The sequence below is a fragment of the Periplaneta americana genome, chromosome 2 (assembly GCF_040183065.1).
Source record: "Periplaneta americana isolate PAMFEO1 chromosome 2, P.americana_PAMFEO1_priV1, whole genome shotgun sequence".
Classification (NCBI taxonomy): Eukaryota; Metazoa; Arthropoda; class Insecta; order Blattodea; family Blattidae; genus Periplaneta; species Periplaneta americana.
This window is the reverse complement of record NC_091118.1, coordinates 79149682-79177357: the sequence shown is the minus strand read 5'-3', so window position 1 is coordinate 79177357 and position 27676 is coordinate 79149682. Positions and strand designations below refer to the sequence as shown.

At 35.4% G+C, this 27676-nt stretch overlaps 1 protein-coding gene across 3 annotated transcripts in view; it reads right to left on the bottom strand.

Annotated features, from left to right (window-relative positions):
* Window positions 1–8920: 8920 nt before the first annotated feature.
* Ak1 (Adenylate kinase 1) overlaps window positions 8921–27676 on the bottom strand; it is a 139794-nt gene continuing 121038 nt past the window's right edge. For all 3 annotated transcript variants that reach the window (XM_069818028.1, XM_069818027.1, XM_069818026.1), the window contains one exon: window positions 8921–10169. In XM_069818028.1, the coding sequence (XP_069674129.1) occupies window positions 10092–10169 (78 nt within the window). In that variant the 3' untranslated portion in view covers window positions 8921–10091. The remainder of the gene's footprint in view (window positions 10170–27676) is intronic.

Here is a 27676-nt window from a genome sequence, read left to right as displayed (position 1 = left end):
TTATAGAGATTAATATGGCTACACGAATTGTCTACTTATATCTACAGATTATTTAGCGGGAGTTAAAAAACGGACATCAAAAACCAAAGTATAATGCCAACAGAGAACCAAGATAGATGTGAATTAACGTCGATTAAAACGTAGTAAACATGGGTTACGAAATCACTGTTAAAAAGTAATTTCGGTGCACCACTTATAATCACCGGTTACTTACACATTTACGATTTTCCACCATATATTCTTTTCTTTAAATGGGTTAAAAGCTGCGTATGTTCCGTGAACCACTAATGTATCTTCACGTGCAGCTAGTGGGTCGCAATGTAAAACTATTATTTAGCATTAGCTGCGTTTTACAGTGATTATATCACTATGTTGGAACTCATACTTTTGCATGTCTATAATTAATTATAACAAAATAAATTAAATTATATGCTGGATTTGCAGTGAAAGACCTGGCCTTTGACAGAACACTAGGAATGAAACTATGAATAAATATGTCACTGTCATCCTTAAACGTGAAGATTTGTTTTGATCTCAATAATTCATCATAAGCGATGTTCAACACCTGGAAAATGACCTTGATGTGAAGTAATGTAATTTTCACGTCACTTGCAGCTTGACTCTACTGAATGCCACTAATAACTGTCCATGATTAAGATAAATAATTTCCAATTGCTCATTATTTCTTATATATTCCAATCTTTGAGCCTCAACTCGTGTGTACTGAGGAACTAAAATATTGTTGGAAAAGTTTCTTTTCTTGGTGTAAATGGGAAAAGTCTTGTCTCATCGAAAGTTCGTAACAAATAAACTGAAACAGTGTTATTTTTGATCTGCTAACTTGATGTCGTTGTATGTAAGTTCCTTGTCCCAGCGAAATTCTCCAGAAGGAAAAATGAGGGAATGTATCATTGCATCACAATGTGGACTGTAAGTAGAAAACAGTTTAGGATTATTTTGTTTTCCATGAGCAACAACATAACGATTACGTGGTGGTTCTCCAGTTTCCGAGAAAAACACCCCAGCTATCTCATTTGCAGTTAGTTGGTCTGTTGTATCTGTGCTGTTCCAAACATATACTGTCGACAAATCTTAAATCGATAGTACGTGGTTGATTTGTTAACATTTCTTGTCTTAGTACATTACCAACATGGTAGTGTGATATGGCATAAGGATTATTTGCTAAAATATTTTAAAGAATTTGTATTGTCTCTGGATTTAGACAAGAATTGCTTTCATGTTCACATCGAAATCTATTTGTAACAATTGAATCTATCACATAAAGCTGACCATATTGTGATGGTAGGCAGTTTTCAAGCGGTTATGTATCTGTCCTTGAATCTTAAAACAATAAGGGCCTATCCCAGGAGTATGAATACAATTAGTAGAGAACGAAACAAATGACATGGCACTGTTATGTTCTCATAATTTGTAGTTCATAAAATTATTGTATTTAGCACCAAATCTTTAAGAGGTTAATATGAGGTTGTGGAAAGTAAACCAAACCATTGTGATAGCAATAATTGAAATACCCGTTCATCATTTCACTTTTGGAAGTGTCCACTTCTTTGGGGTCCTCTCAAGCTCATTTCGATATAACTTAAAAAGAGGACAAAATCACTTGTTAAACAAGAAATTATAATTCTACAGAAACAAATATTAAACTCATTTCGATATCACTTTTGAAAAAAAAAAAAAAAAAAAAAACGAAATCACTTTTTGCATAGATCATAAGTGATCAGGCGGACAGGAATCGGGCATGCCCTGGACTGGTGAGGAAGTAATGGGCAGGCGTTGCTGTTAACATGAGGCAAGAGTAGTTCAGAGGCGGCCACTCAGTCGCTAATCTCCTAATGTAGGAGTTCTTAACCTGGGGTTCATGGATCTCTTGGAGGTCGTTGAATGGGCTTCAGGGGGTCCGTGAAAGTCGCATAAAAATTAACATGTTTACTCACTATATTATTTCAACGTAAAAAGCAGAAGCTTATCTAAAATTGTTTCTCATTTTTCTTACATTTTTCTAGGGAGGGGCCCCTAGATTCCACCAGATTTTCGAAGGATTGCGTGACTAAAAATTATTAAGAACCACTGCCTTAGTGGGATTGACAAAATTATTTTATCACTTTCTTTCAATAATATTTTAAAATTAGAGACTTTTATTTATAAAATATTCACATTATCTAAACAACAAAATGTTTTGCTTTATGCATTTTTTTGACAATACTATTTCATTGCTTCATTTCAATTTGTCTTTTCAAATCAGAGAGTTGTTTTTACAATATATTTACATTATGTACACAACAAAATGCTATTATGGTTTTGCTTTCTGTATTTCCTTACATATTTTTATATGTGTGTTTTGCAATAAGCAGGGGAATGTCTGAAACAATCATTTACTTTCCTAATACAACTTACCTCATTGAAGACGAACTGATTTAAATTTTCTATTATTTGCATAGGCTCATCTCCAACAGTATTATTATATGTTTGAACATGGCTAGTGTTGTAATGTAGCTCTACATAATATCTTTTTTTTACTATAATACTCATAGAGTGTCCACATACTAATCCTTTGACACGTTCGTCAATTTTAACAGAAAGAAACCGTTCCTCTCATTGGGAACCTTAATAAATTTAAATGTAGTGCCGGTACTTATTCTGACCTCTTTATAAATAGTTATCTTATTGTAGCATAAAATACTTCAAATCTCCAGTAATTTCACACATAGATTTATTATTCTACGTTTAAATTGTACTTCAACAATGAATACTTTCTTTGTTCTTAAATTCTGCAATAAATTGTCCAGTCTTTATTAATCAGGTAATGGTTTAGTACTTTGATGTTATTGTAACTGTATATTTAATTTCAATTGTAATTTTAATTTCAATTGTATTCTTGATATTGTGGTTGTAATTCCCACCCTAGAGGGGCAGAGAAGGCCTGATGATCTTATCTCTACTAGATTAAATAATAAAGAAAGAAAGAAAGAAAGAAAGAAAGAAAGGAAGAAAGAGAGAAAGAAAAAAGAAAGAAAAGTAAGAAAGAAAGAAACAGATAAGCAAAAAAAAAAAGAACGAAAGAAGTAAAGAATAAATAAATAAATAAATAAATAAATAAATAAAAATAAATAAATAAATAAAAATAAATAAATAAATAAATAAATAAATTAATTAATAAGTAAATAAATAAATAAGTAAGAAAATAAATAAATAATAAATAAATAAATATATATAAATAAATAAAGAAGAAAGTACCGGTAACTAAATAAGTAACTGAGTAATAAATAAGTAAGTAAGTAAATGAATGAATGAATAAATGAACACAAATAAAAACAGCATCAGTAGACCTATCTACTATGTGATGTTACTTCTTGTTTCCTACGCTTGAATGCGCGACGCTGTTGTTGTTTAGTCAACTGTCCCAAGACAGGTCTGAACCTCATAACTGATACCAACAAGGCACCACTTACAAGGCAAGTAGGCCAGGAGATAATGGGGTAGGGTGGCCAGTTCCTTTCTCCCTCCATTGCATACATCGCCGACTACCTACATATTACACTAGTCAGACTTCAGATGCATACAAACAATTATTGTTCTTCCTCTGACACACATCGTCAAATGAGATGTACTGCCTGATAATATACGAGTATGTACACTTAGCGGCAAAAAGAATGGGCCGGCCGACAATTTCTAAGTTCCAGAGACATACTGTACATTGCGCATGCTCGTCTCGTCAACGCTGTAGTTCACTAGGTAACACATAATTAAACCATTTAAATTTGCTGTATTTTGTTTAAGAGGCTAAAATATGTAATAAAATCGAATGGCGGGTTGATTCTAGATACATCAGGGCCCTTGAAGAGTGAAATAGTAATAAAATTGATAAATACAAAATAAACCGGAGCGAATATGAACAGGAAAACCATGTATTATGCCGAAGCGATATAAACAGCTACAGTAGCGTAAGTTGTTGCGGCGTTGGTATATTGAACAAGTTAGTAGTAGTAGCTCAAGGTTCGAATCTCCCCAAATCTTCTTTTTTTTATTACAAACTTGCCATCATATGTGTCTCGCAAAGCTATAATTATGTGGCGATATCTCTTAGAATATGCCCAAACTCTAATAAATAATAAACCTCCCTCTCTCTTTCAAGCAATACTGCTATCTGTTAATATAACGTTCTGTCTCGTCATTACGCTTGAAGATGGCACAGAAACAATAACTCATTGCCCCTATTCGCATAGGTTATTCTGCGTATGCTACTCTCCGACATGATTTCGATTGGAGAAATGTCATTTTCTCCGACCAGGTAATTGTCTCCAGTAACATTCTGTGTATGCTACTCTCCGACAGGACTTTGATTGGAGAAATGTCATTTTCTCCGACGAGGTAATTGTCTCCAAAAGCAATGATAGTACTGCCCTAGTTTATTGTATGAATCACGTGAGGGTCGCGTGTTGGGGGTGGATGTCATACGATGGGGCAGGACTTCTGGAACGATCCACGGTCTGTTTACTGCAGAAGTCTACGAACACATTTTGGCAAATGTAATGATCCCTTCCGCCCGAAAACGATATCCAGCAGGATAATCATCCGATAGACTACACACCGCCAACCGGATTCAAAGATGGTTTACGGAGGCGTGATGTCGACCCAGTCGACTGGCCTCCAAATTCACCAGATATGAATCCGTTTCAAAATTTGTGGGCTGCAGTCAAAAGGATCCTACGCTCTAATTGGGCAGAACAGCCACCCGTTCGGACACCTGAGGAATTGTGAGACAGAGTTCTAGATGCGTGGGAGAAGATGGCCAAGAATTTAGACCTGTTCCATAATTTTGTGGACTCCATGCCGCGCAGAATGAGGGCAGATGTTGACGCAGGTGGTTTGTGGACGAGATACTAGTCCCCACCATAGCCTTGTTTTGTTAATATATTAACAAATTGTTTGTTTTTGTTAATTTAATTATTTATTTGTGTTTGATATGCGTCCGTTTTTTTTAGGATGTGAAACAAGTATTTTTGTTTATACAGACCAGGTCTCAGCTACTAATAGCCCACAGGTGATGGTCAATAATATTTTTAAGAGGCAGGCATAACGAAGTTTGTTAACAAATGCCATTTCACATTTAAACTAATAAATTAAGTAAAAGTTAAAAAAAAAATAATAATTCCACCGTACCAGGAGGCGAACTCACAACCTCTGGCACGGATGTCAGATTTCTTACCACTGGGCCACACACTGCTCATAAGGTTTATTACATTATAGACGGATGACTTTCAATGAAGAGACACCACAGCAATGCCTTGCACTGGGTTACGTTTACACGAGTGAACCGCGCGATAGAACTTAGCATTTCTATCGACCAAGAGTCGGCCCATTCTTTTTGCCGCTAAGTGTACATATCAGCTTGAACCTCAATCAAAGGATTGCGTGACACTGTGTTTACATTTGCAACAAATTCAGCGCCAGTCAACCAAGTGCACGGGCGCACAAAGTGCAAAATGCTCGCCGTGAGCAAGTCTGACATAGATACTACATATCACTTCAAGAAATTATAATTCAACTGAAACAAATTTTAACTAAATAAAAAACTCGTTAATAACAACACACGTTCTGTTTGAAAACATAGTAACTTCACACCTTGATCGATGATCGGGACTTGGGTTGACAAATGAAAACGCAACTCCGCAGAGCATTGCCAACCACAAAAGTTTATATTAATGTAGAAGGTCGCTAGAAGGTTCTCAAGCACAAGTTTGAATTAGCTATTGATCTTTAAATTATTTTCATAAATGAATTAACTTGATCTGTATGAGGAGGGAGAGGAACGGTGAATTGTTCAATAATTGAGCAGTATAGACTTTTTCCATTGCTAATTGTCAAAAATATATGAACACAACGTTTGAAGAGTGTCGAATTAGTTTAGTTAGTTCCACGGTATTCATTTTTTATTTTATATAATATATGTCTCGTTAACAAAAGCTTATGGCATCGGGTTTTCCGTCCTTATTTCTCACACCGACCTGACGGTCGTCGATCAGTCAGACAGGTTAGCGTGTGTAACGATCCGCACAGTAGATTCTTTTTCACCTGAAGACGAAGAGAGATCCACTCTTCAAATCGCTGTGTTTACATATTTTCGACAACTAGCAATGGAAAAAGTCCAAACTGCTCAATTATTAAATTAATTAACTTACTAAAAAAAATTATTTTATTTTTTTTTCCGAAATCCTGGGATTAAACCATTTTCAGTGATATAATATAATACATATCTATTGATTTTAAAGTTTGGTAATGGCTTGCATTTTTGTAGAAAGTACCATAAAGATTGTTGGAAAAATCTGACAATGTTTGGAGTGTATTAGCTACCAGTGAATGCTGGACATTATTTTGGCCACGTAAAACGTTAGCATACTGAATGTTGAATCAAAGACGTACAATTGGCCATAAACTCGTAATGACTTGTTAGTAGGGAAGATCAGAGATGCAAGTTATGTTTGTATCATCCCTTGTGTTTTCAACAGTTTAGGCTGTAGTGGGATATTACTTGCTGAAAAGCAAACATTCTGATGGGGGCAGATAAAGTTATTTTTTTTCTTTCACCGTGTTAATAATGTCAAAAGAAGTGCTTATACATATATGCCCACTCTACTGCAATTACGAGGGCTGTAAAAATAAGTTCGCAAGGGGCCGTTAACAGAATGAAAACACAATTTCTTAGGAAATATGTATTCGAACATAGGCAGCAATTATTGTTGAGCTATTTTTCAACATATTCCCCACCGGAATTGAGACATTGTAATATCGTGGGATCGAAAGAGAGGTGCAGACGACTGTCAAACACTAGTTCCGATCCCAGGCGGCAGACTTCTGCGACACAAGGATACAAAAATTGATTCCATGATATGGCAAATGTCTCAATTCCAGTGGGAGATATGTTGACAAGTAGCGGAACAATTGTTGTATCTGTTTCAATAAATCTTTCCATTCAACTGTGGTTTTTTCCATGGGAAATCACTTTCTGGATGGCCTGGTAATTCCAGTCAAGTGGCCAAAATTTGTATAAGCACTTCTTTTGACATTATGAACATGGTGGAAGAAAAAAATTTATAATTTTTATCTGCCCCCATCAGAATGTTTGCCTGTGAGATGCGGAATATGAGGTGAAAGTTATAGCACAGTTGTAGAATCAAAATTGTTCATACAATCTGATCGATTAAACCAAAAGAATATGAAATTATTGTTAATGTACTTTATAGATACAGCTAAAATAGGAAGCACGACTCAATTAGTAATATCTCTTCCATAATACTGCACTATTACCTAGAAAATTAGAGAATCACACATATACATATCTACACCGCACCGCTATTACATACCTGAAAAAGACCCACACCACTTTATTAACAACTATAAAAAATTCATTTTTAATAACAATATTATCTTACGTCAGTTTTTATTAACATTTAGCCTATAGCCGTTACTTATAAAATTATAGAAATGAAGATCTAATTTAAGATATTCTCTACGTCCACTTACATAACCCCAAAAGGTTTCACTTTCATATCATCAATTAGCATTAATGTGTGTTATTAATGACAAATGCTCACATCATTACATTAACTATAATATTTAATTTTTAAGGTAAGTTAATGTTAACATTTAAGTGGTTTTTGTTAAATTTCACTTTTTGTGTACTTTGTGACCTGGTAGAATGTAAAAGAATGCCCTATGGCCTTAACTCTGCCAGTATAAACAAACAAACAAACAAACAACTAAAAGACTAAATGAAGAACTAACTAAATAAATATTATTATTATTATTATTATTATTATTATTATTATTATTATTATTATTATTATTATTATTATTATTGTCATCAAACCTTCATTAGTTTCGTAGTTTTTGATAACTAATACACAGCTAATTACAGTATACTAAAAATAACATAACAAGAATCAGAGCTGTAAATTTATTATACTGTATAACCTTCTTAATAAGTTTCGAAGTTTTTAGTAACCAATATAGAGACTTGAATCTGAGCTGTAAATATGTTGGCAATTCTGCGGGTCCTGGTCTTCATGATAACGTATATTTTAGAGTATGTTTTGTCTTCTTCTGGAACACCATTAGTTCTCAAAACTGACGACAGATAGTTTTTGTATAATAGCAAAATTATGTATGGAAATTATCTTTTCACTGAAAGCTATTATTTTCCTCTGTACCCTGGATGCTAAGCTTCAAAATGAGAGATCATTCATCAAAATCCATTCCGTCGTTTTCTCATAATTTCCATTACATTTTCATTATGTAATAGTTCTAGACTAGAGGGTAATCCATGCTTCACAACCAGTTCAGCTCCTCTCACAAAGCATTGTGTGCGTTCACGTGCAGTCACGAAGAAGAAATAGCAACGTTTGCATTGCAAATATTGGGAAGATCTGCTCTTGCGCACTGCCCGTATGCACAAAGAGCACAAGTTGGTCACCACTGCTTTAAAATACGGCAGAGGATTATTAGAATTCCTATAATTATGTAGAACGTTTAGTTAGTGATTAGTGGTTGTGTGATTGTACAGATTTGCTTGTTGTAGGCTATGAGTATGGAATAATTACAAAAAAAAAAATCATTACGCACGTTGCATTATTAAGAGTTATTTCATTTGTGTCTTTTGTTACGTTGCGATTTGCCGTTAAAGAGCAATGATATGTTGTAGGTTGCATCGGCGAGCTTCCATAAGGAACAAATTGGTCGCAGAGTATTACAGAAATAGTATAAAATAACTGGCATTTTTCTCGAACAGGTGTCCACTTAGACGTTCCATGTTGGAAGTGTGAGGAACAATGAAATGAAATGAAATATAATAATAATAATAATAATAATAATAATAATAATAATAATAATAATTCTTCAATGATTAAAATGTAATCTAACCATTTATTGCTTCAATATCTTAACATTTTTAGTAACTTCCGAAGGCTTCAGAAGACTTATTTGTGAATTATTCATACATGATTATTTTTTCTTGGTGGCAGAAATGTACATCTTAAGCACTTGTGCCTCTATTATCGATCAAATTCAATCAAATTAGGCACCAGAAATGTATAGCTGGGTACACAGTCTCAGAATTCACCAACAATAAACAAGCACTCTCTTGAGTAGTAACCCATTAATAGTGGACTGTATTTCATATAAAGGACCAGCTGTATTAGAAAGAATAAATTCAACAATAAAATGTACAATATATACAATAATTACAACTACAGTATACTTAAATTATTGCTGCTTTCTTTTGTGAAGTGGAACAGCATGAACACATTTCGATGGGCGCGACTAACTTTCAAATTGGAACAAATGAAACTTTTGGTCTTGAATTACAATTCAAAGATACACAGTAAATCTCTTCGAGATAAATAACTCTAAAAGCACTGAGGGCAGTAGTGTTGGTGTTTTGTTTGAAAACATTTATAGATTTCAAATGGAGGTTATAAAGAAATTACATTTTTATCCATGATAATGTACCGTAATTCATTAAATTAAACTATGTTGAATAGAAAGTATTTATATTTTTAGTGTCAACATTTCGGGAAGTCCGTTTTTGCCCAATATTTTGTCTAATACAACCGTTACAATAAATAACATTAATAAAATTCTTGAATAAATTGAATTATTTTTTTAAAAGAATTCTCATTCATGAAAGAGCTGATAAAATGGTATGACATGTACAATGAAATGACGCCCGCATGGATTATATTAACTTATTGCATATTTACATAGTAAGAAAATACTATTAAAAGGGCTGCATTATGTTGACATAAATCTCGAAATACTGGGTTATACATACGTTTATACTGAGCAAAAATATTGTAAAAATAATCTGTCGGTACATTCAAGTAATAGTATTACATTTTTAATAAATAAATAAATAAATAAATAAATAAATAAATAAATAAATAAATAAATATATATATGTGTATAAGCACGAAGTCAATCCAATTGAATGGTGCGTAAAAGCCAGAGGTCTGATACCCGCTTATTTAAAATTACCAGTGCCATTTCAGTTTAAAATAACATCCATCCTGAAGACTTTAAACAGAAGCTTTCAAGCTATCCAGACAACTTTCAACATCCTTGAAGATTTCGGCAGGATCTCTTTCAGCATTGATCTGTAAAAGAAAAGCAAAACTTATTTCTTCCTTTGTTTATATAATTCGCTTAATATGAATTTTAACAATTATTTCTTGACTTTTACTTATCACAGCTATCCCTGTAAAATATTCTTAGTCATATATAATACATCATAGTTGCTATAATAATTTTTCTCAACATCTTCTTCGTCATAATAATAATAATACTAATAATAATAATAATAATAATAATAATAATAATAATAATAATAATAATAGTAGTAGTAGTAGTAGTAGTAGTAGTAGTAGTAGTAGTAGTAAGTAGTAGCGGTAGTAGTAGGAATTAGCTTAGCAGCGGTGGTAGTAGGAAGTAGTAGGGGTAGTAGTAGGAATTAGTAGCGGTGGCAGTAGGATGTAGTAGCGGTAGTAGTAGTAAGCAGTAGCGGTAGTAGTAGGAATTAGCAGCGGTGGTAGTAGGAAGTAGAGGGGTAGTAGTAGGAATTAGTAGCGGTGGCAGTAGGATGTAGTAGCGGTAGTAGTAGTAGTAGTAGTAGTTGTCGTAGTAGTAGTAGTAGTAGTAGTAGTAGCAGCAGCAGCAGCAATGTTGGGAGTAGAAGTAGTAGCAGTAGCAACAGCAATAGTAATAATTAATAATAATAGTAACCACAAAGAAAGTAATTAATATTTCAGAGTTGAGGTTTTAAAAGAACACATTCTGTCTTTCATAATCTATTTGGTTTTGAGAGGGAAAAGTGTAATTAGTTCGAGTAGGTACAGCAGTTTGATACCATTCAACGAAAAATTTCAACGGTCATGTTTCTACACAAATTTAAACCTAATATTAAAATGGATATTGCTTTTGTTTCATGTTTTATTCTAAAATTCCAACTTAAACAACTCTATTTATTTTACATTTCAATTTCGTAAGCAGACTGAATCACACAGGGGCATCACTTCAGTTTTTGCTTTGGGGAGAAATATTTTTTTAGGAAACACCTTATAGGGTATATCGAGTTGTGGACTCCCTCCTTATTTTCTGTGAGATTCAGTAGAATGGGGTAAACTTGACCGTTGGGTTAACTCGACCATAAAATTTTTAAATTGAATGGCAATATTACTTTGGGATATGATATGTCTTCCTTGTGACTGGCTATGCTGCTCAAATGTAAAAATTAGTCTTGCCTGAAATTTTCAATTTCGTTTGTCCAAATTCTATTTCAGGTGGAGCCTAAATATGTCTCTTCCCACGGGTAACGCCATGTAGCTAAATGTACAATTTAAATTGAGCAATAATCGGCAATCGACAAGTTAAATTGAAAAAATTTCGAAGTGAATTCTAGTGAAGAGAGTAAATACACATCGAAACATATACAACGCAAATAGGAGCGGACATAAGCTAAGAATACTCTACATTCATCATCCAAGAGACGTATTCACGCATAGGACTTGCGGCTGTGTCTTCGATATAGCCTTTCCCGATTTTTTTGCAAGTAACAGTTAATTTGATGTTACCGACGTACTAGCGGTTTTATCTATAGATGTATGATAAGAAATATTCTATAGTGATTAATAATGGTACACGAATGGTTCATTTATGTCTACAGATTACTTTGCAGGAGTTAAAAAACGGATATCAAAAACTGAAGTACTCGTATAATCCCATCAGAGAACCAAGATAGATAGAAGGCAGTAATTATTCATCTAAGGCGATGTGCATCAACGTAGTAAACCTGGATTACGAAGTAATTTAGGTTCACCACTTATAATCACCGGTTAATTACATATAGTTAACCTGATTAAAGTCTGTTTCTACAGTGACACGAAGAAAGTATCATATACAGAGACCAGAAGTTTAGGCATTATGAATCATTAAAATAGGTATGCAAAAAGGCATCATAAATAGCTAAAATAGGTAGGAAAAAAGGCATTATAAATAGCTAAAATACGCAATAAAAGGCAATTACAAAAACCATGCACTAGACCCACAACCTTGCACATTCCATAAAGAGATTTCGGCAGCAAGAAAAGCTTTACATAACTCGAATGCAAATTGAGATTTTCGACTCGATGTTGCAATTACTGTTGGAAGCAAAGAAATATTCTTCCCAGTAGCATTGGAAAGTGCATTTTGTGTTTGGTTGTACTGATGTTGCGATATGAAATATTTCTTTTCGTAGTTCACTGACTGCTCACTTATTTTGCATGTAAATACTTTACCGTCAGTATAAAATACGTCGGATCCAAAAGTATTAACGTAACTTTGCAATTTTCTGTGTAAAGGAACACTGAATTTCGGAATCTTGCTGCTAGCTACAACAACGTTGCAATGAAAACTGAAAGAAAATTAACCGTTAAAAATAACTTTGGACCCGCACTTATTGTTGCCTTGTCAAATAAACACAAGTGATAATTAAAACGCTTGTTATACATTTTTGCACTACAGCACTCATTGTTGCAAAGAGAATATGAACAGACTGAAAGACAATAATAATTATACTGTGACAGCCACGTGAGATTCGATCTCGTGACCGGCAGAAGGAGGGCGAGGTCGGCGGTGGCTGGGCGCGGCAAATGAAGTTGCGCACGCATCTACTGCCAGGGCATGGCTGTGTGGTGCGAGGAAAAGGGGGGAAGCTGGAAGCCAGGCAAAGTGATTGTTGTAACGAGAATGATCGCGAAATCGTAGTTTCTGGAACGTATGGCTTAACTTATAAAAAAAGAGCTGCCTTCGAAGTTAGTTAGTTGTAGTCGTTGCTAATTTTTGGACAGCAAGCCAGTCAGTCTTGTGCAGCAGTGAAGCCAGCTTCGAGACCGGAGTTCTACTAGAGTGTGTCCGCAGCTGTGTGAGCGTCCTGGTCAGTGGACTGTCGCCGGAAGTCTTGAGTTCGAGTGCAATGGACCGCAGTTGGGGGACCTGAGTTCGAAGTTCAGTGGACTGTTTCTGAAGGTCTTGGGTTCGAGATGCTGTGAACTTGAGTGACCGAGCTAAAAGAACTAGCCAAGGCAAACGAACTGAGAACTGAGAGCCACCTGTTCCGAATTCACATGATTGCTTCCATTTGTCCGGTAGTCAAACAAAACAGAAATATAATAAAATAATAATACATATAGAAGAAACTGAGTATGCAATTCATTTTCCTATATAAACTTTTAACACAGTTGGGTTCAAAAAGAATGGGCCGACTCTTGGTAGTTTAAATGTAAAGTTTTTAAGTCAGGTTCACGTGAGTAAAATCATTGCGTTCGAAGACAATGCTGTGATGTTTGTTCCGGTTGATTCTTTGATAGTGATCCGTCTACAATGCAGCCAGTGCAACGACATGCTCTAGCGTAGGGGTAAGGTTTCTGATTTCGAAACCAACGGTTGTAAGTTCGCTTTCTGGCAGGGTTGTTTTTTTTTATTGTATTATTTTGTATTTTTAATGACAAATACTAGTCGAATTTGTTAATAATTTGTTATGCAAGTCTTGCAAACATATTACAGCACATGATTCGTGGACTATTATTAGGCACAACCTGGCCTGTATACAAAATTAATGGTTTATTTTCTTTCTAGAAAATCAGAAGCACATCAAATAAGTGAACAAAATTTATAGTCAGTTTCACGTGTTCACCGTAGCATCTTTATAATAATAATAATAATAATAATAATAATAATAATAATAATAATAATAATAATACTTACTTACTTACTGGCTTTTAAGGAACCCGGAGGTTCATTGCCGCCCTCACATAAGCCCGCCATCGGTCCCTATCCTGAGCAAGATTAATCCATTCTCTATCATCATATCCCACCTCCCTCAAATCCATTTTTATATTATCTTCTCATCTACGTCTCGGCCTCCCTAGAGGTCTTTTAATAATAATAATAATAATAATAATAATAATAATAATAATAATAATAATAATAATAATAATGTTCCCAGACCCTTATACTTCGCAGAAATTAATAATTGTAGCCTATGTGGTATTAATAGTATAGCCATGATACACAGGGGAAATTACAATTAAATATCTAAATAAACAGAAGACTACAATAATAAATGGAGAGAACACGTAGAATGAATAGAATACCAGGAATACCATACAAACTGCTTCATTACAAACCAGTTAAAAGGAGAAACATAGGACGCCCAAGTAAACGCTGATCAGACAAATATTAAACCACTTTGAAACCGGAACAATCTTGATTTAATCCGTGTCGTAAAAGAAGAAGAAGAAGAAGAAGATGATGATGTTGATGATATTATTTCTACTTATTTGTTGACAATGTCCCAGACCAAGCCATTTAATCGCTGCCCAGAGTGAAGACTGTCTCACTGAAATAGAATTATTCTCTTCCCTTGTCATTTCTTAGACGTGAGTGATCCCACATTATGAGAGTTGTGAAACTTTCATAGGTGTCACGGGTGTTTTTGGACCAAAATACAATTTATTTCTGGAGTTAATATTCAAAATACATACCAAAGTAAAATAATATTAATATGTAGCAAAATAAAAAGACTAACTATCTTTCTCTAGATCCCACACAAAATTTTACGGTTTAATTCGACATGTAGGCACTAATTGAATCGGTCGGAGCTAAAAAGCATTATGTCAAAAAATCCAATTTTTATGTTTTTATTTAATTAGAGGTTTAAAAGTATGCTGCATCAAACGATGGAGAAAAGAATTTTGTCAGACTTCTCCTTAATATGCTAGGAATCACTATTCATACCAGGGCATACGGAGGAGAAAGCATTATGTCACTGACAACATTCAGCGCCAGACATTGTGAGTTGTGTGGCAGCACTGAGGTAATATGACTCGCTCTTGTTATGATTTCACGTGTAAATATATTATCTCACTCAACAATGAATATGTTACTCTTTTTTTTGGTAATTCTATAGCATCTATTAGATGCTTTATGGTTATGTTCACAGATGGAGTCACTTGTCAACAATGCGACGCTGAACGTGTGTTCAGGTTACTAACAGCGACAGCTCTGATGTATTTTTTTTATATATTTGTGATGATTGGTTAATTAATATTAATCCGGCACACTCACAATCATACAAATTTCCAGACTCTAGACACCCAGGGAATTCTTCCTCTTCAAGAAAAATTCACCGAGAGCCGAAACCCGGGAATCGAACCCAGGACCTCCTGATCTGGAAGCCAGCATGCTGACCAACAGACTACGGAGGCAGTTCATACTGTTTTTAATTTTCAATACTTATTCTGTTAGTTATATTGTGTGTTATAGTTTATTTTTGTGTGATGATTTTGTAAGAAATGTTTCTAGAAAGGAAAAGAAATTATTAATCTAGTTGCAAAAGAAATGTTATTAAAAATGCTGTTGTTAAAGGCTTCGATGGTGTAAATTAATAGTGGACAACAAGTAAATGAAACCAGGAGAAGACTACAAGTTAGTGCAAATATAATATTACAAATTATAATGGCTTAGTGCATACATGTGTTAAGTAAATTTTCCGGTCAACTTGAGTTAAGTACAAAATCGGAGTCCTGTGAGGTGTATCTTTACTGTGCACAAATGTGGGAAGTGAATACGAGTGTCCTATGTTATGTTCACTTTTTGGGAATAGATGTTAATTGAAATGTAATTAAGTATTGAAAATTAAAACTTGTTTTCCTCAAAATTAAGAAATTAGCACTTACAACATGTGTGCACTAAGCCATCATTATCATTTAATTTCGTACTGCATAACTTCTGAAGAAATACATCCGAGTTTGATGTTTTGAAACATTTTAGTGAAGATGAAAAAATATATATATATTGTGACAAGTTTCATACCTACAAAATAAAAGCCACACCATGATAAGAATGTGCATATCTTTAACAATCAAAGGAATATTTAATACAATAACACATAGATTTCCTGAACATGGGCATTCTTATCTGTCATGTGACAAATTTCGACGATTAAAAAAAAAAACTTAACAAATTTGATAGAGCGCACAAACCCCAAGAATATGTAGAACTTGCAGCAAATAGCAAGAAGTAAGTTGAAGTTCATGTTGTGGACCAAGGTGAAATATTAAATTTCGATACCTGGTGGACTAAACTATTCAAGAAAACCGCTATCTCTAATGAAACTAAATTATTTGAAAGAAACAAAAGCAAGTATTCTTTCCTGCATATTTTAAACAGTTTATATATGGTGTTAAAAAAGAATCCAATATTTTATAAGGGAATTCGGGGGAATATGGGCACGTGGGGAATATGGGCAATATTAAGTTTTCATGTCAAAACTCTTGCAACGAATTATGTTTCTTCGCTAATAACGGTTAGTATAAAGTGAGAGTATCGTAATGGTTGCTGTGGGAAGCGCGCTGTGCAGTATTATTTCATATTGTTGTTAAAACAGCCATCTAAATCGTGAGTATTGACTTCCAAGTATACAAAAATTTCACAATACTTATTTTAGATATGTTATATGCAGTAGATTACACATGAACTTTAGGAAATAGTTTAAATCTAATAGTATAGATACAGAATACACATCTTGAACTGACGTTCTATTGCGTCAGACGTTATTTTGTGAATAGTTTACGGTAGTGCCACTGTTCAAAGTAAACCCTACAAGTCGCAGTAATATGTGCGCTAATGTTCGGGGGAATATGGCCAAGCATTGAATGAATGAATGAATGAATGAATGAATGAATGAATGAATGAATGAATGAATGAATGAATGTTAGCCATGATGTCCCATGTTGGGCACCGGCCTTCTGTGTTGGGGTTAGAACTCCCTTCGACAGGGATGGCTCAAGTGTACTCGCTTGGTGAGCCAATCCAGGCGAGCTTGTCGTGTACACTACTTTTGTGATATGGTTAATAATTCTATTAGACTTTAACCAGTCTCAGCACTCTGTTCTTTGTTCATTTTTTCTTGTATTACACACATTATACTGACACTGGCACTTTGAGAAACACTGATTGCTATTTACACTATTTACCTGGCACTTTCTCAACACTGACTTAACTATTTACAAAACTTATCTTACACTTTCACTAATACTGACTTTACTATTTACAATATCTTAACACTGGTTACGTTATCTATTTACAATGACCTTCCCTAGTTCTTTCCACAAAACTCTGTTCTTTGCTGTCCTCGACCATTGTTTCCCCGCCTCTCTGGTAAACATGTCAGACCATCTGAGCCGTGGTTTTCCCTGTCCTCTCTTTCCGACGTAGGGGTCCCACATCGTGATTGCATGGGTCCATCTTGCCTGGTGTAGTTTCGCCACATGTCCCCCCCAGGTCCACTTCGTTACCGTGGCTCGTTCTGCTGCGTCAGTAGTGTTCGTCAGTCTTTGTAGTGTTTCGTTAGCCATTCTGTCTCGTAGCGTGATGCCCAGTATTTTTCTTTGTATCTTCCTCTGGCATGTTTGTATACTTGAGCGTTGTCTCTCGGTCAATGTCCAAGTTTGGCAGCCGTATAGCAAAACTGGGATTATACATGTCTCTAGTGCCTCGAACTTGAGATTGCGGTTGATTGTCTTGTCCGTCCATATGAACTTCAGGCTCCAGAACGCCTTCCATGCCGATGAAATTTGTCTATTGATCTCTTTGTGGTTTCTTTGTGAGAAGGTAATTATTTGACCCAAATACACATATTCAGAGACATACTGCAATTCTGTGTCGCCTACTCTGATTGGGATCTCCTGTGCGTTTGTCATCACTTTTGTTTTCGTGTTGTTCATGGTCAGTCCAATGTAAGTACTTTTGATATTCAGTTCCACAATCATGTTTTGCAGTTCTCCTGCTGAGTCAGCGAATAAGACGATGCCATCTGCGAACCTCAGATTAGACAGTCTTCTGCCACTGATATTGACCTCACGTTTCTCCCATTCCAAGTTTCGAAATATCTCCTCAAGTGTTGATGTAAAGAGTTTCGGAGATATGGGATCGCCCTGCTTTACGCCTCTTTCCAGGATAAAGGGTTTGCCTTTTCTCTCTGTTTTTATTTGCGCGTAACTTTGGTTCTAGATCTGAGATAGGATCTTGATGTATTTGTTTTCAATCCCTTGTTTAGTCAAAGCTTGCAAGACATTTTTTATGTTCAACCGAGTCAAAAGCTTTGTTGTAATCAATGAATGCTATGTACAGTTTCAGGCTGAACTCGGTTGCCTTCTCAAGTATCTGATTCACAGTCTGGAGATGATCCGTCGTACTGTATCTCGTGCGGAAACCCGCTTGTTCGGGCGGTTGATTCTTGTCTAAGATCTTCGTTAGTCGCTTAGTTAGTATCTTGGAGAACAGTTTATATAGATTAGATAGTAGACTGATAGGTCTGTAGTTGTTTAGGTCGTCTTTCGTTCCCTTTTTATGCAACAGTATTATTGTGCTCTTTCTCCATTGTCTCGGGATTTCTTCTGTTTCCAGAATTCTATTGAATGTAGTCAAAATCGGATTAACTATTGCATCTAAGCTCCATTTAATGTACTCATTACGTATCCCGTCTTCTCCTGGTGTTTTCTCGTTCTTTAATTCTTTTATGGCACAGCGTTTCACTTGCTAGAATGGGAAGAACTGGCTCATTATTTGTGTTCGTGCAGATGCTTCGGTTGCAGTTTGGTGGTAAGTTTCGTGTTGTACTTGCGTATAGATTCTTGTAAAATTCCGTAGCGGCTGCTGTACTGTCACCTCTCGGAGATATACGTTGTCTTGAGTTCCCCCTAACCCCTAGTATCCACTGTTTCTCCTGGTATAAATGTTTCTTAGCTTTCCTGGTAGACTTGAAGTTTTCAATTGCGTTGCGTGTTATGTTGGATCTGAGTTTTCGAAGGTCTTTCCGGATTTCTCTCTTTGTCTTTTTGTCTAGTTCTTTGTATTCCATTTTGTTTCTTTCTGAGTCGTCCCTGTAGTGACTTAACATTGCTCTCTGTTCGATTAGCGCGATTGTTTCCTGGCTAAGTTTGTTTCTTGTTTCTATTTTTTTCCTTTGACGCTTCTGCCTCAGCTTGCGAAAGGCATTGTTCCAAAGTGTCGTACAGTGCTTGTACACCTTGTTCGGGGCCAAATTCTGATTGTTCCAGGTTTTGTTGTATGTAGGACACGAAAGCATCTTACTCTACTTCTGTTTTGTTTGGTTGCAAGTGGTACCTCCTTTTCTTGTTGATTCTCATAGTTAATTTAACCATTCGGTGGTCCGTATCAAATTTTGGGTTGTTTATCATCTGGATGTTCTTCGCACAACTCAAGTCGTCTATGAGGATGTAGTCGATTTCATTACACTTCATAAAAATGACTCTTCAATCTTGATGAAAATGGCCTACAAATGATTACAAGAGCGAAAGATGTCATTGCACCCAAAGAACACAAAGTGGTGCATAGCATTTACCCTAAAGAAAAAGCAGGAACCATTACCCTTGTGGCGTCCACACCTGTGGAGTAACGGTCAGCGCGTCTGGCCGCGAAACCAGGTGGCCCGGGTTCGAATCCCGGTCGGGGCAAGTTACCTGGTTGAGGTTTTTTCCGGGGTTTTCCCTCAACCCAATACGAGCAAATGCTGGGTAACTTTCGGTGCTGGACCCCGGGCTCATTTCACCGGCATTATCACCTTCATTTCATTCAGACGCTAAATAACCTAGATGTTGATACAGCGTCGTAAAATAATCCAATAAAAAATTACCCTTGTGGCCTGCTTCAATGCAGCAGGGAACTACTTTTCTCCAAGTATCATTATAAAAGAAGCGAGAATAATAATGACTGAAAGAACAGATGCCTGCTGTCAGTAAGTTGTACTTCAACAAGTAGTCTGCCTACATTAACGGAGATACGAGTTTTAATCATTAAATTCCGAGACCTGTCCCACAAGTGGAAATAAAATTACCTCATTTAAATGTGGCTGCCATCCCCTTCAAAGTAGTCCACTTGGGCAGCTATATACTGATCCCAGCGTGTCTGCCATTTTTGGAATGCCTCCTGGAAGTCGCGTTCTCTAAGCCTGTCAAGCACCTTCTGCAATTCGCGTTGGATCTCCTCCACAGTGCTAAAACGTAACCCTTTAGCTTGAATTTCATCTTCGGAAACAAAACAAAAGTCGCAGGTGGCCAAATCTGGTGAATACGGGGGTGAGGAACATCGACCATCTTATTAAGAGTGCAAAACTGGAGTGTTGCGAGAGCTCTGTGAGCTGGTGCAGTGTCGTCATGGAGCATCCATTTGTTCTTTGTCCAGATTGTGGTCGTTCATATTCAAAATGGGCGTGAGGATCATTATGCACAATTTGTCAAATTTTTTCGACATTTTCGGCAGTTTAGAGTACGTCATTTATCGCCAAAGAGTCACATCATCTGCCAAAGGCGTTACGCAATAACTATCACAAATTGCATATACAATATACAATATAACTGTATTCGGCGCGGATGCACGTGCTAACAAAACCTAGTGTAACACAGGTCTCAATGAAGATAGCGCTTCGAAACTTCGTGTCGCATGTTTTCAAGGTCGTATAGTGTCACTGCTGCGCACGCGTGTCAATCACGTGATCCCTTCGCCCACAGCAGACACAATCTCGGAATTTAATAATCACACCTCTTATATTTTTCTCAATAATCAAGAACTTCGTTGCTTATTTCAACATCAGTAAGCATGCACCTGCAATTTTGACAGTAGATGGACGTGATTTACATAGTTGTAATCCTGACACTCTTAACTTTGCAGTAGAAAATGGATGATGCATGTTTTGTCTTCCTCCACACACCACAGCCTGGCTTCAATTAGCAGATAGTGGTCTGTTTGGTCCTCTGAAGAAAGCTTACAACAGTGGTGCTACAGCTTTCTTCAGGCAACATAGAATACATTTTACGAACGTCGAGTTTGTTTCCATTATCAAAGAAGCATGGAACAGATGTGTGAATGTATGTCTGGCTGTAAATACCTTCCGAGCTTCAGACCCTTTTCTACTGCACATGAGTGTCATTCCTGATTATGCTTATATTGGCACTCCAGCATCAGGTGACAAACCTACAATTCATACAATTCCTTCCACTGATTCAAATGTATTAGAATCTCCAAACGTCATTCATCGCCAAAGAGTCACATCATCTGCCAAAGGCGTTACGCAATAACTATCACAAATTGCATGTACAATATATAATATAGTTAAAACAGTTATATTTTCAAGTATTTTAAGTGTTTTTTCACTTCTTTCAGTTGACTGTGATTCACATCATTAATGCCCATTTTACCCCCAAACTCGGCGGAATATGGGCAAAACACATTAACTTGCATTTTCCAGTTTTACTTTCATACGTTTAGGAGTAAGCACTCAGGATTCTTATATAATATAGCTAAATTGTTCAGAAACATATCCCAGCTGTAAAATTAATTATTAGAAAAAAAAACGAGAGATATTGCACCCGAAATAGTACTAAGGTGCCCATATTCCCCCGACTTTCCCTATTTTAGGAGGTACAAGTATGCATCAAAACAAGAAAATAATGTCTAATATACATAGGTCCTATAACACATACTTTCTGACATATGAACACTTGTTCATAAGAGGTGCTCAGGTTGACGTCCATTCAGGGCAATGCATTCCTCTGCCTTTCGGCGTAAGGATTCACTCACTCTTTGAAATTTGTTTTAATACGTTAATAAGAAAGTCCTGATAGCCATCCCCAGTTAATCTCTGTGTTAGCACGTATGACCCTATTAATCTGTCACCAAGAACACCTGTCTATACGGTGATTGAGAATCGATCCTGATGCCTTGTTTCTTCAACTGCATGGGGATTTTCATCTGCCCACACATGCTAATTATGAAAATTCACAACTTCCTCTCTACTGAACCCCGCTCAAATCAGCAACCAGACTTTTGTTTTCAGTATTCCTTGCGACGTATCGTTATTCCATGCCAGGGGTGTCAATTACGGTATGATTATCTGGTAGTCTACTGTATTGTAGGGCAGCGAAAATGCATTGCCATAAATGGACGTCACATTGAGCACCTCCTATGAACAAGTGTACAAAGCTCAGAAAATATGTGTGTAGGACTCATGTCTGTTAGACATTATTTTCTTGTTTTGGTGCATACTATCACATCCTAAAATATTGGATACTGTTTTAACACTCTGTATATTTCAGATTTTACAGTTTCTCCAATGAAACACTCTCTGAGAAAGTGCGAGTTAAACATTCTTTGTACAAAGTTTCAAGATAAAGAATGTTATGATGGAAAAGTACGAACCAATTCTAAAAAGATACAGGATATTAAAATATTAGTTAAATGTGTGAAACCTAAAGGCGCTAAGTTTTTAAGAAAAAATTCTGAAATAGCATGCAGGAGATGCTACCGCCATGGGAGGAGATGATAACAGGTCAGTAATGGATAGAAAATATAACATGTAATGTATTTCAACAGCCTTTTTTTTGCTAATTTTTTAAATAATTTTTTTAAATAACCCGTGTTGACGATTTTTATAATATTATCTAGTGGGTATTGTTACTAATTTTGAGTACCTATAGTTCAAAAATTGAATTATTATGTTTTGTATTAGTATTGGATAAACACGGCAGACTACATCCTAACACTATTTCATATTTTATAACCATATTTCGGTGAATAAAGATAGAGTTATATAACATTTCAAACTGATTCCATTATTGGAAATCAATTTCCGTGCTAAAAGTTTTATATAATAATTATTTGTAAATAATTAAACAACTCTAAATATTTATCCATTATTGAAAACGTTGTGTCTGTCGGTATATAATAATAATAATATAATAATAATAATAATAATAATAATAATAATAATAATAATAATAACTGCCTCCCATTGGAGGTAGCCCAGAAGGACTCAGTATACTCTCCTACATGAATGTTACAATATTAAATGTTTACATAAATTTTGTAGAAAGAAAATTAAAATAAACATATATGAATTATAAAGTGAAGAAAAAAATTAAACAGAGTAAATATGATGACTCAGAATTTGGCAAGAGCGTTTCAAAGCTGAAGTTATGATGTCAGCAGTAAGTGTCTGTGATAGTTCAAAAGTCTCTCTGAAGCTTTCAAAGAACTTGGGAATCATACCACGAGCTCCAATAAGGAGCCCAATCACCTCAATGTCTTCAAGCTGGTATTTTTCTTTGAAGTAATCAACTGTTGGCAGGTAATTGTTGATCTTTTCTTTATTGACATCCTCCGGCTGGCTACTCCCCGTTTCAATCCTTATGGTAGGATCAATAATTATATATCCTTTCTTATTAATCTGGGAATACGCTATGATGTCAATACGTCTAGAGGAGCCATTAGTAGCAAGGCAAAAAACTTCCTCTTCTACTATCCAAGACTTTTTTCTTAAAGCAGTTGCAATTGAGGATCGAACATGATGGTGTCTCTACAATACTGAATGAGTGAAAAAATGTGTACAAAAAATCTTTTAAGATATAACAATTTTTCCTTCTCCTGGAAAATTGTAAAAACTGACTTAATGCCTTTTATCTCTGACCGATTCAATAATGTTTGCAATATCATGACTGGTTCAAAAAGGGGCTTCAAGAACCTAAACGGCTGCAAGTATCGAACATATGACTGACTATGGCTATTGTTATATATTATTATAACATATAGCTCTTTACTTTTTATTATTTCTAATATTGTTTTATAATTTATAAAAATTGGCTTTCAAACGTTGTCTAGCTAAATTTCAATATGAACTGAAGAACGATAAACAGTATCACTTGAATGTTGCCATTATTAAAACAAATAGAACAACATTAATATTTATAATGGTAACATGTTTTAATGTTGTAGTTAAACATATATTTAAAAGCTATAAATGAGATCAAAATGTAGACGGTTTTATTAACAGATAGTAGTGCTGCTCGGGGGACGAGTTGTGCTAATTACTAAACATTTAAACGACTTCCAGGCAAAGTCGCCACTTGGTACTTGTGTAAATGGTATATATAAAAACTTATTATGGTAAATATGTAATGTAAAAATTAAAACTAACGGAGATTCGAACTTACTACAACCAATACTATCTGCTTTAGACCCATACTTAAACCGCCAACTCTACAATGGCTCATACATTGCTACGGCGTATTACGTAGCTTTCTCGTTCGCCTCTGTTTCGATAAAATTTGTACTACGTTTCGATAGATTTAGGAAGTATCAATTTTATTGCTATCTCACTGTTCATAGGCCCTGATGCAGCTATAAATATTCCTTCATTTTATTTTATTTTATAACATATTTTAGAACAAAATACAGCATGTTTCCATGGTTTAATTGTGTCATCTTGTGAACGGGAGCTTCAAGGAGACGGTCATGCGCACTGTTTCGTTTCTGGAACTTAAACATTTGTCGCAGGCCCATCCTTTTTGAACCTTATTGTACAGTTGTCAAAAAAAAAAAAAAAAAAAAAAAAAAAAGTGGCAGCACTCGTGAACAGCGAATATTTTCTAAGTCCACTTCGGGTCACGGCGATGTTACACGATGCTTGTTGAAGCAGTTCCGGAACTATGGTATCTTTCCATATATCTGTGTGTCGTAGACCAGCGGAAGAGTGCTCGCTTAATGATTCGAAGGTTGTGAATTCGGGTCTTGTTCAAGTTTTCAGTTTACTTTTTAATCGTTCTCTAGGGATATAAATATTATTCAAATTACCATTTATATTCTGTTATCGTTCTTTATCGACATATGCAAGTTATTTATGTTTTATCGTTCTTTTAGCGATATAAATAATATTCAAGTTATAATTTGTTAAATTCTGTTATCGTTCTTTAGCGATATAAATAATATTCAAATTATCGTTTGTATTCTGTTATCGTTCGTTAGTGATACAAATAATAATAAAATCATCATTTGCCTTCCGTTATCGTTCGTTAGCGATATAAATAATATCCAAATTATCATTGTATTCTGTTATCGTTCGTTAGCGATATAAATAATATTCAAATTATAATTTGTATTCTGTTATCGTTCGTTAGCGATATAGATAATATTAAAATTATCATTTGTATTCTGTTATCGTTCGTTAACGATATAAGTAATATTCAAATTATAATGTGTATTCTGTTATAGTTCGTTAACGATATAAATAATATAAATTTAATGTTAGCTTTGGAACAATACAACTGCGTAATAAGAGTGTTAGTTTTTTCTTGTTATATTATTATATTATTACATTATAATATCCTGAAACATAATAAATTGAAAAGGCGTCACGGGAATTTGAACCTGATACGTTGACATCTGAATTTCGACTTTCCCGACGTCCGACGTTCCTACGTTCTTCCGACTGAATAATGTCATTTACCTGGTATTAACGTAATTCAACGCATTGTCAGAAACACTACAACTGAACATTCATTTAGATTATATTCTGAATATTTAATAATGATATATAAAAAGAATACGTTTATGACAATAATATTTATAGTTATAATACCAGCTGCAACAGCAGCGGTGGTATTTGTAACTATAACCAAAACAATGATTAAGGACGTATTGTTGGATACAGTTCAATGCAGATCTTTCGAAAACAAATTGCGACACTGAGGTCGAGATTATAAAATAATTATATTCTTAACTCTGTGGACTTTATGTTTGAAAATGATATAGTTATTAATAAGACTCTAACAAGTATTTATATTATTATTTCCTAATTGAAGAATAAATATTTTTAGTACAGTGAATGTTTTAATATTATTTTAAGACCTAGGTAGAGGCTAATTCTCTGAGGAAGCCACGACGCCATTTTTGCCTGCGACTTTGACTGACATGGCTACACAAAGAGGTGCAGGAACGAAAGAAAGTATAATATGGGCTGTGATTCACCTTGGTTTTTCGGTATCCGAGGCAGGTAGGCGTTTCAACGTTTCAGAAAGGACAGCTCGAAGATAGGTGCAAAATTATCAACGCTCGGCAATTTTTGGCCGAAAAACTGGGAGTGGTAGAAGGAAATTTTCAACACCACAACAGGACGCCAGATTAGTGGCAGTCTTTCATAAAGCTGCTACTTTGAAAGCAGTTGTTAATTTCCCTGGCCACGATCAGACCGTGAGAAATCGTTTAAGGGCTGCCAATTTGAGATCTCGACATGCCATTCCTAGGGAAGTTCATAAGGAAGAGTATATAGAGGAGCGTTTAGTCTTTTCAGAGGGAAATGGTGCTCGGGATTAGAAAAGAGTAATCTTTTCTGATGAAGTCAACTTTTCTACTACAAGGGAGGTACCCACTGTATATCGTTCTCCTGATAACCAATTCGACCACAGATACGCTACCATGCGTGCCCGCAGTGGTAGAGTATCTGCATCGTGTTGGGGGAGGATTTCTCTTCGTGGAGTGGGTACAACCCATTGTATTTGCGGGAAATTTAACCAGCACAAATATCAACGGGTGCTGGAAAGCTATATGGTTCTTTATGCTAGGTTGTTATATCCTGCTGGAATTCTTCAATTTCAGCAGGATAATCATCCAGTCCACACATCTCAATTGATTCGGGACTAATTTGCGAGGAGACAGAATATCGAATTGATAGACTGGCCTCGTCGCTCTCCGAACTTGAACCCTTTGGAGAATATGTGGGCACGAGTAAAGAAGCATATGCGGAAAATTTGGCCCAATCCCCCTCCAAGACGTCCTGATGATTTGTGGAAGCTCGTCCAGGATACCTGGGCTGCCGTGGCTGAGAAGAGTCGGTATTTGAAAACCCTATTCGATTCCATGCCCACTCGACTGCAAGATGTGATCGAGATGGGAGGAAGATGGACTAAATATTGAATCGTGGCTTATTGTTTTCTTTTTTTGAACTTTTAATTGTTTTAATTTTTTAAGGCAGACGCCTGTAAGATTATTTTGTTTATACCACGAAAGATATTTTTCTTGATAATATAATCTTTCTTTCCATTTACAACCTTAATGTCATAATAAATAATGGCAAAGTCATGGCATAATACATTCATGAACCTGATGTTAATTAATAAAATAATCATAAAAGAAACAGGAACAATTATATTTTCTCTCTCTCCTGAAAAAAAAAAACATAAAAAGCATTAGGTTATGTTCGAACGCACGGCCTTACGAACACTTGTCCAAAACGCTACCATTACGCTATAGATTAACACGCAAAAACTTTCATTCTGACTGTACATATCAGGTCACGTAGTCCAACAACATGTAACATCGCCTGTCTCCGAATTGTAGCGGAGATACCCGAAGGGAACTTTGTGTCTAGAGAGCGGCCACTTTTTCTTTTGTCAACTGTACATGTCACTGATTTAATTTCCAACTTCTTTACCGTGTTAATATTTAGGATTTATCTTGCTTGACTAGTTTCGTAGTCGAAGCACAAGACTTTGAAACTAGTCAAGCAAGATAAATCCTAAATATTAATACGGTAAAGAAGATGGAAATTTAATCAATAATAATATTTAAAAAATTTGAGAATCGAATAAGCAATAAGAACTCATATTTTGTCTTTTCTTTCTTATGAAGTTCACTATACCAGAATCTCCGTTATATAAGTAGGTACTGAAGATTTAAAGAATATGGTGCATTATTTCTTTAGTAGGTTATTTTA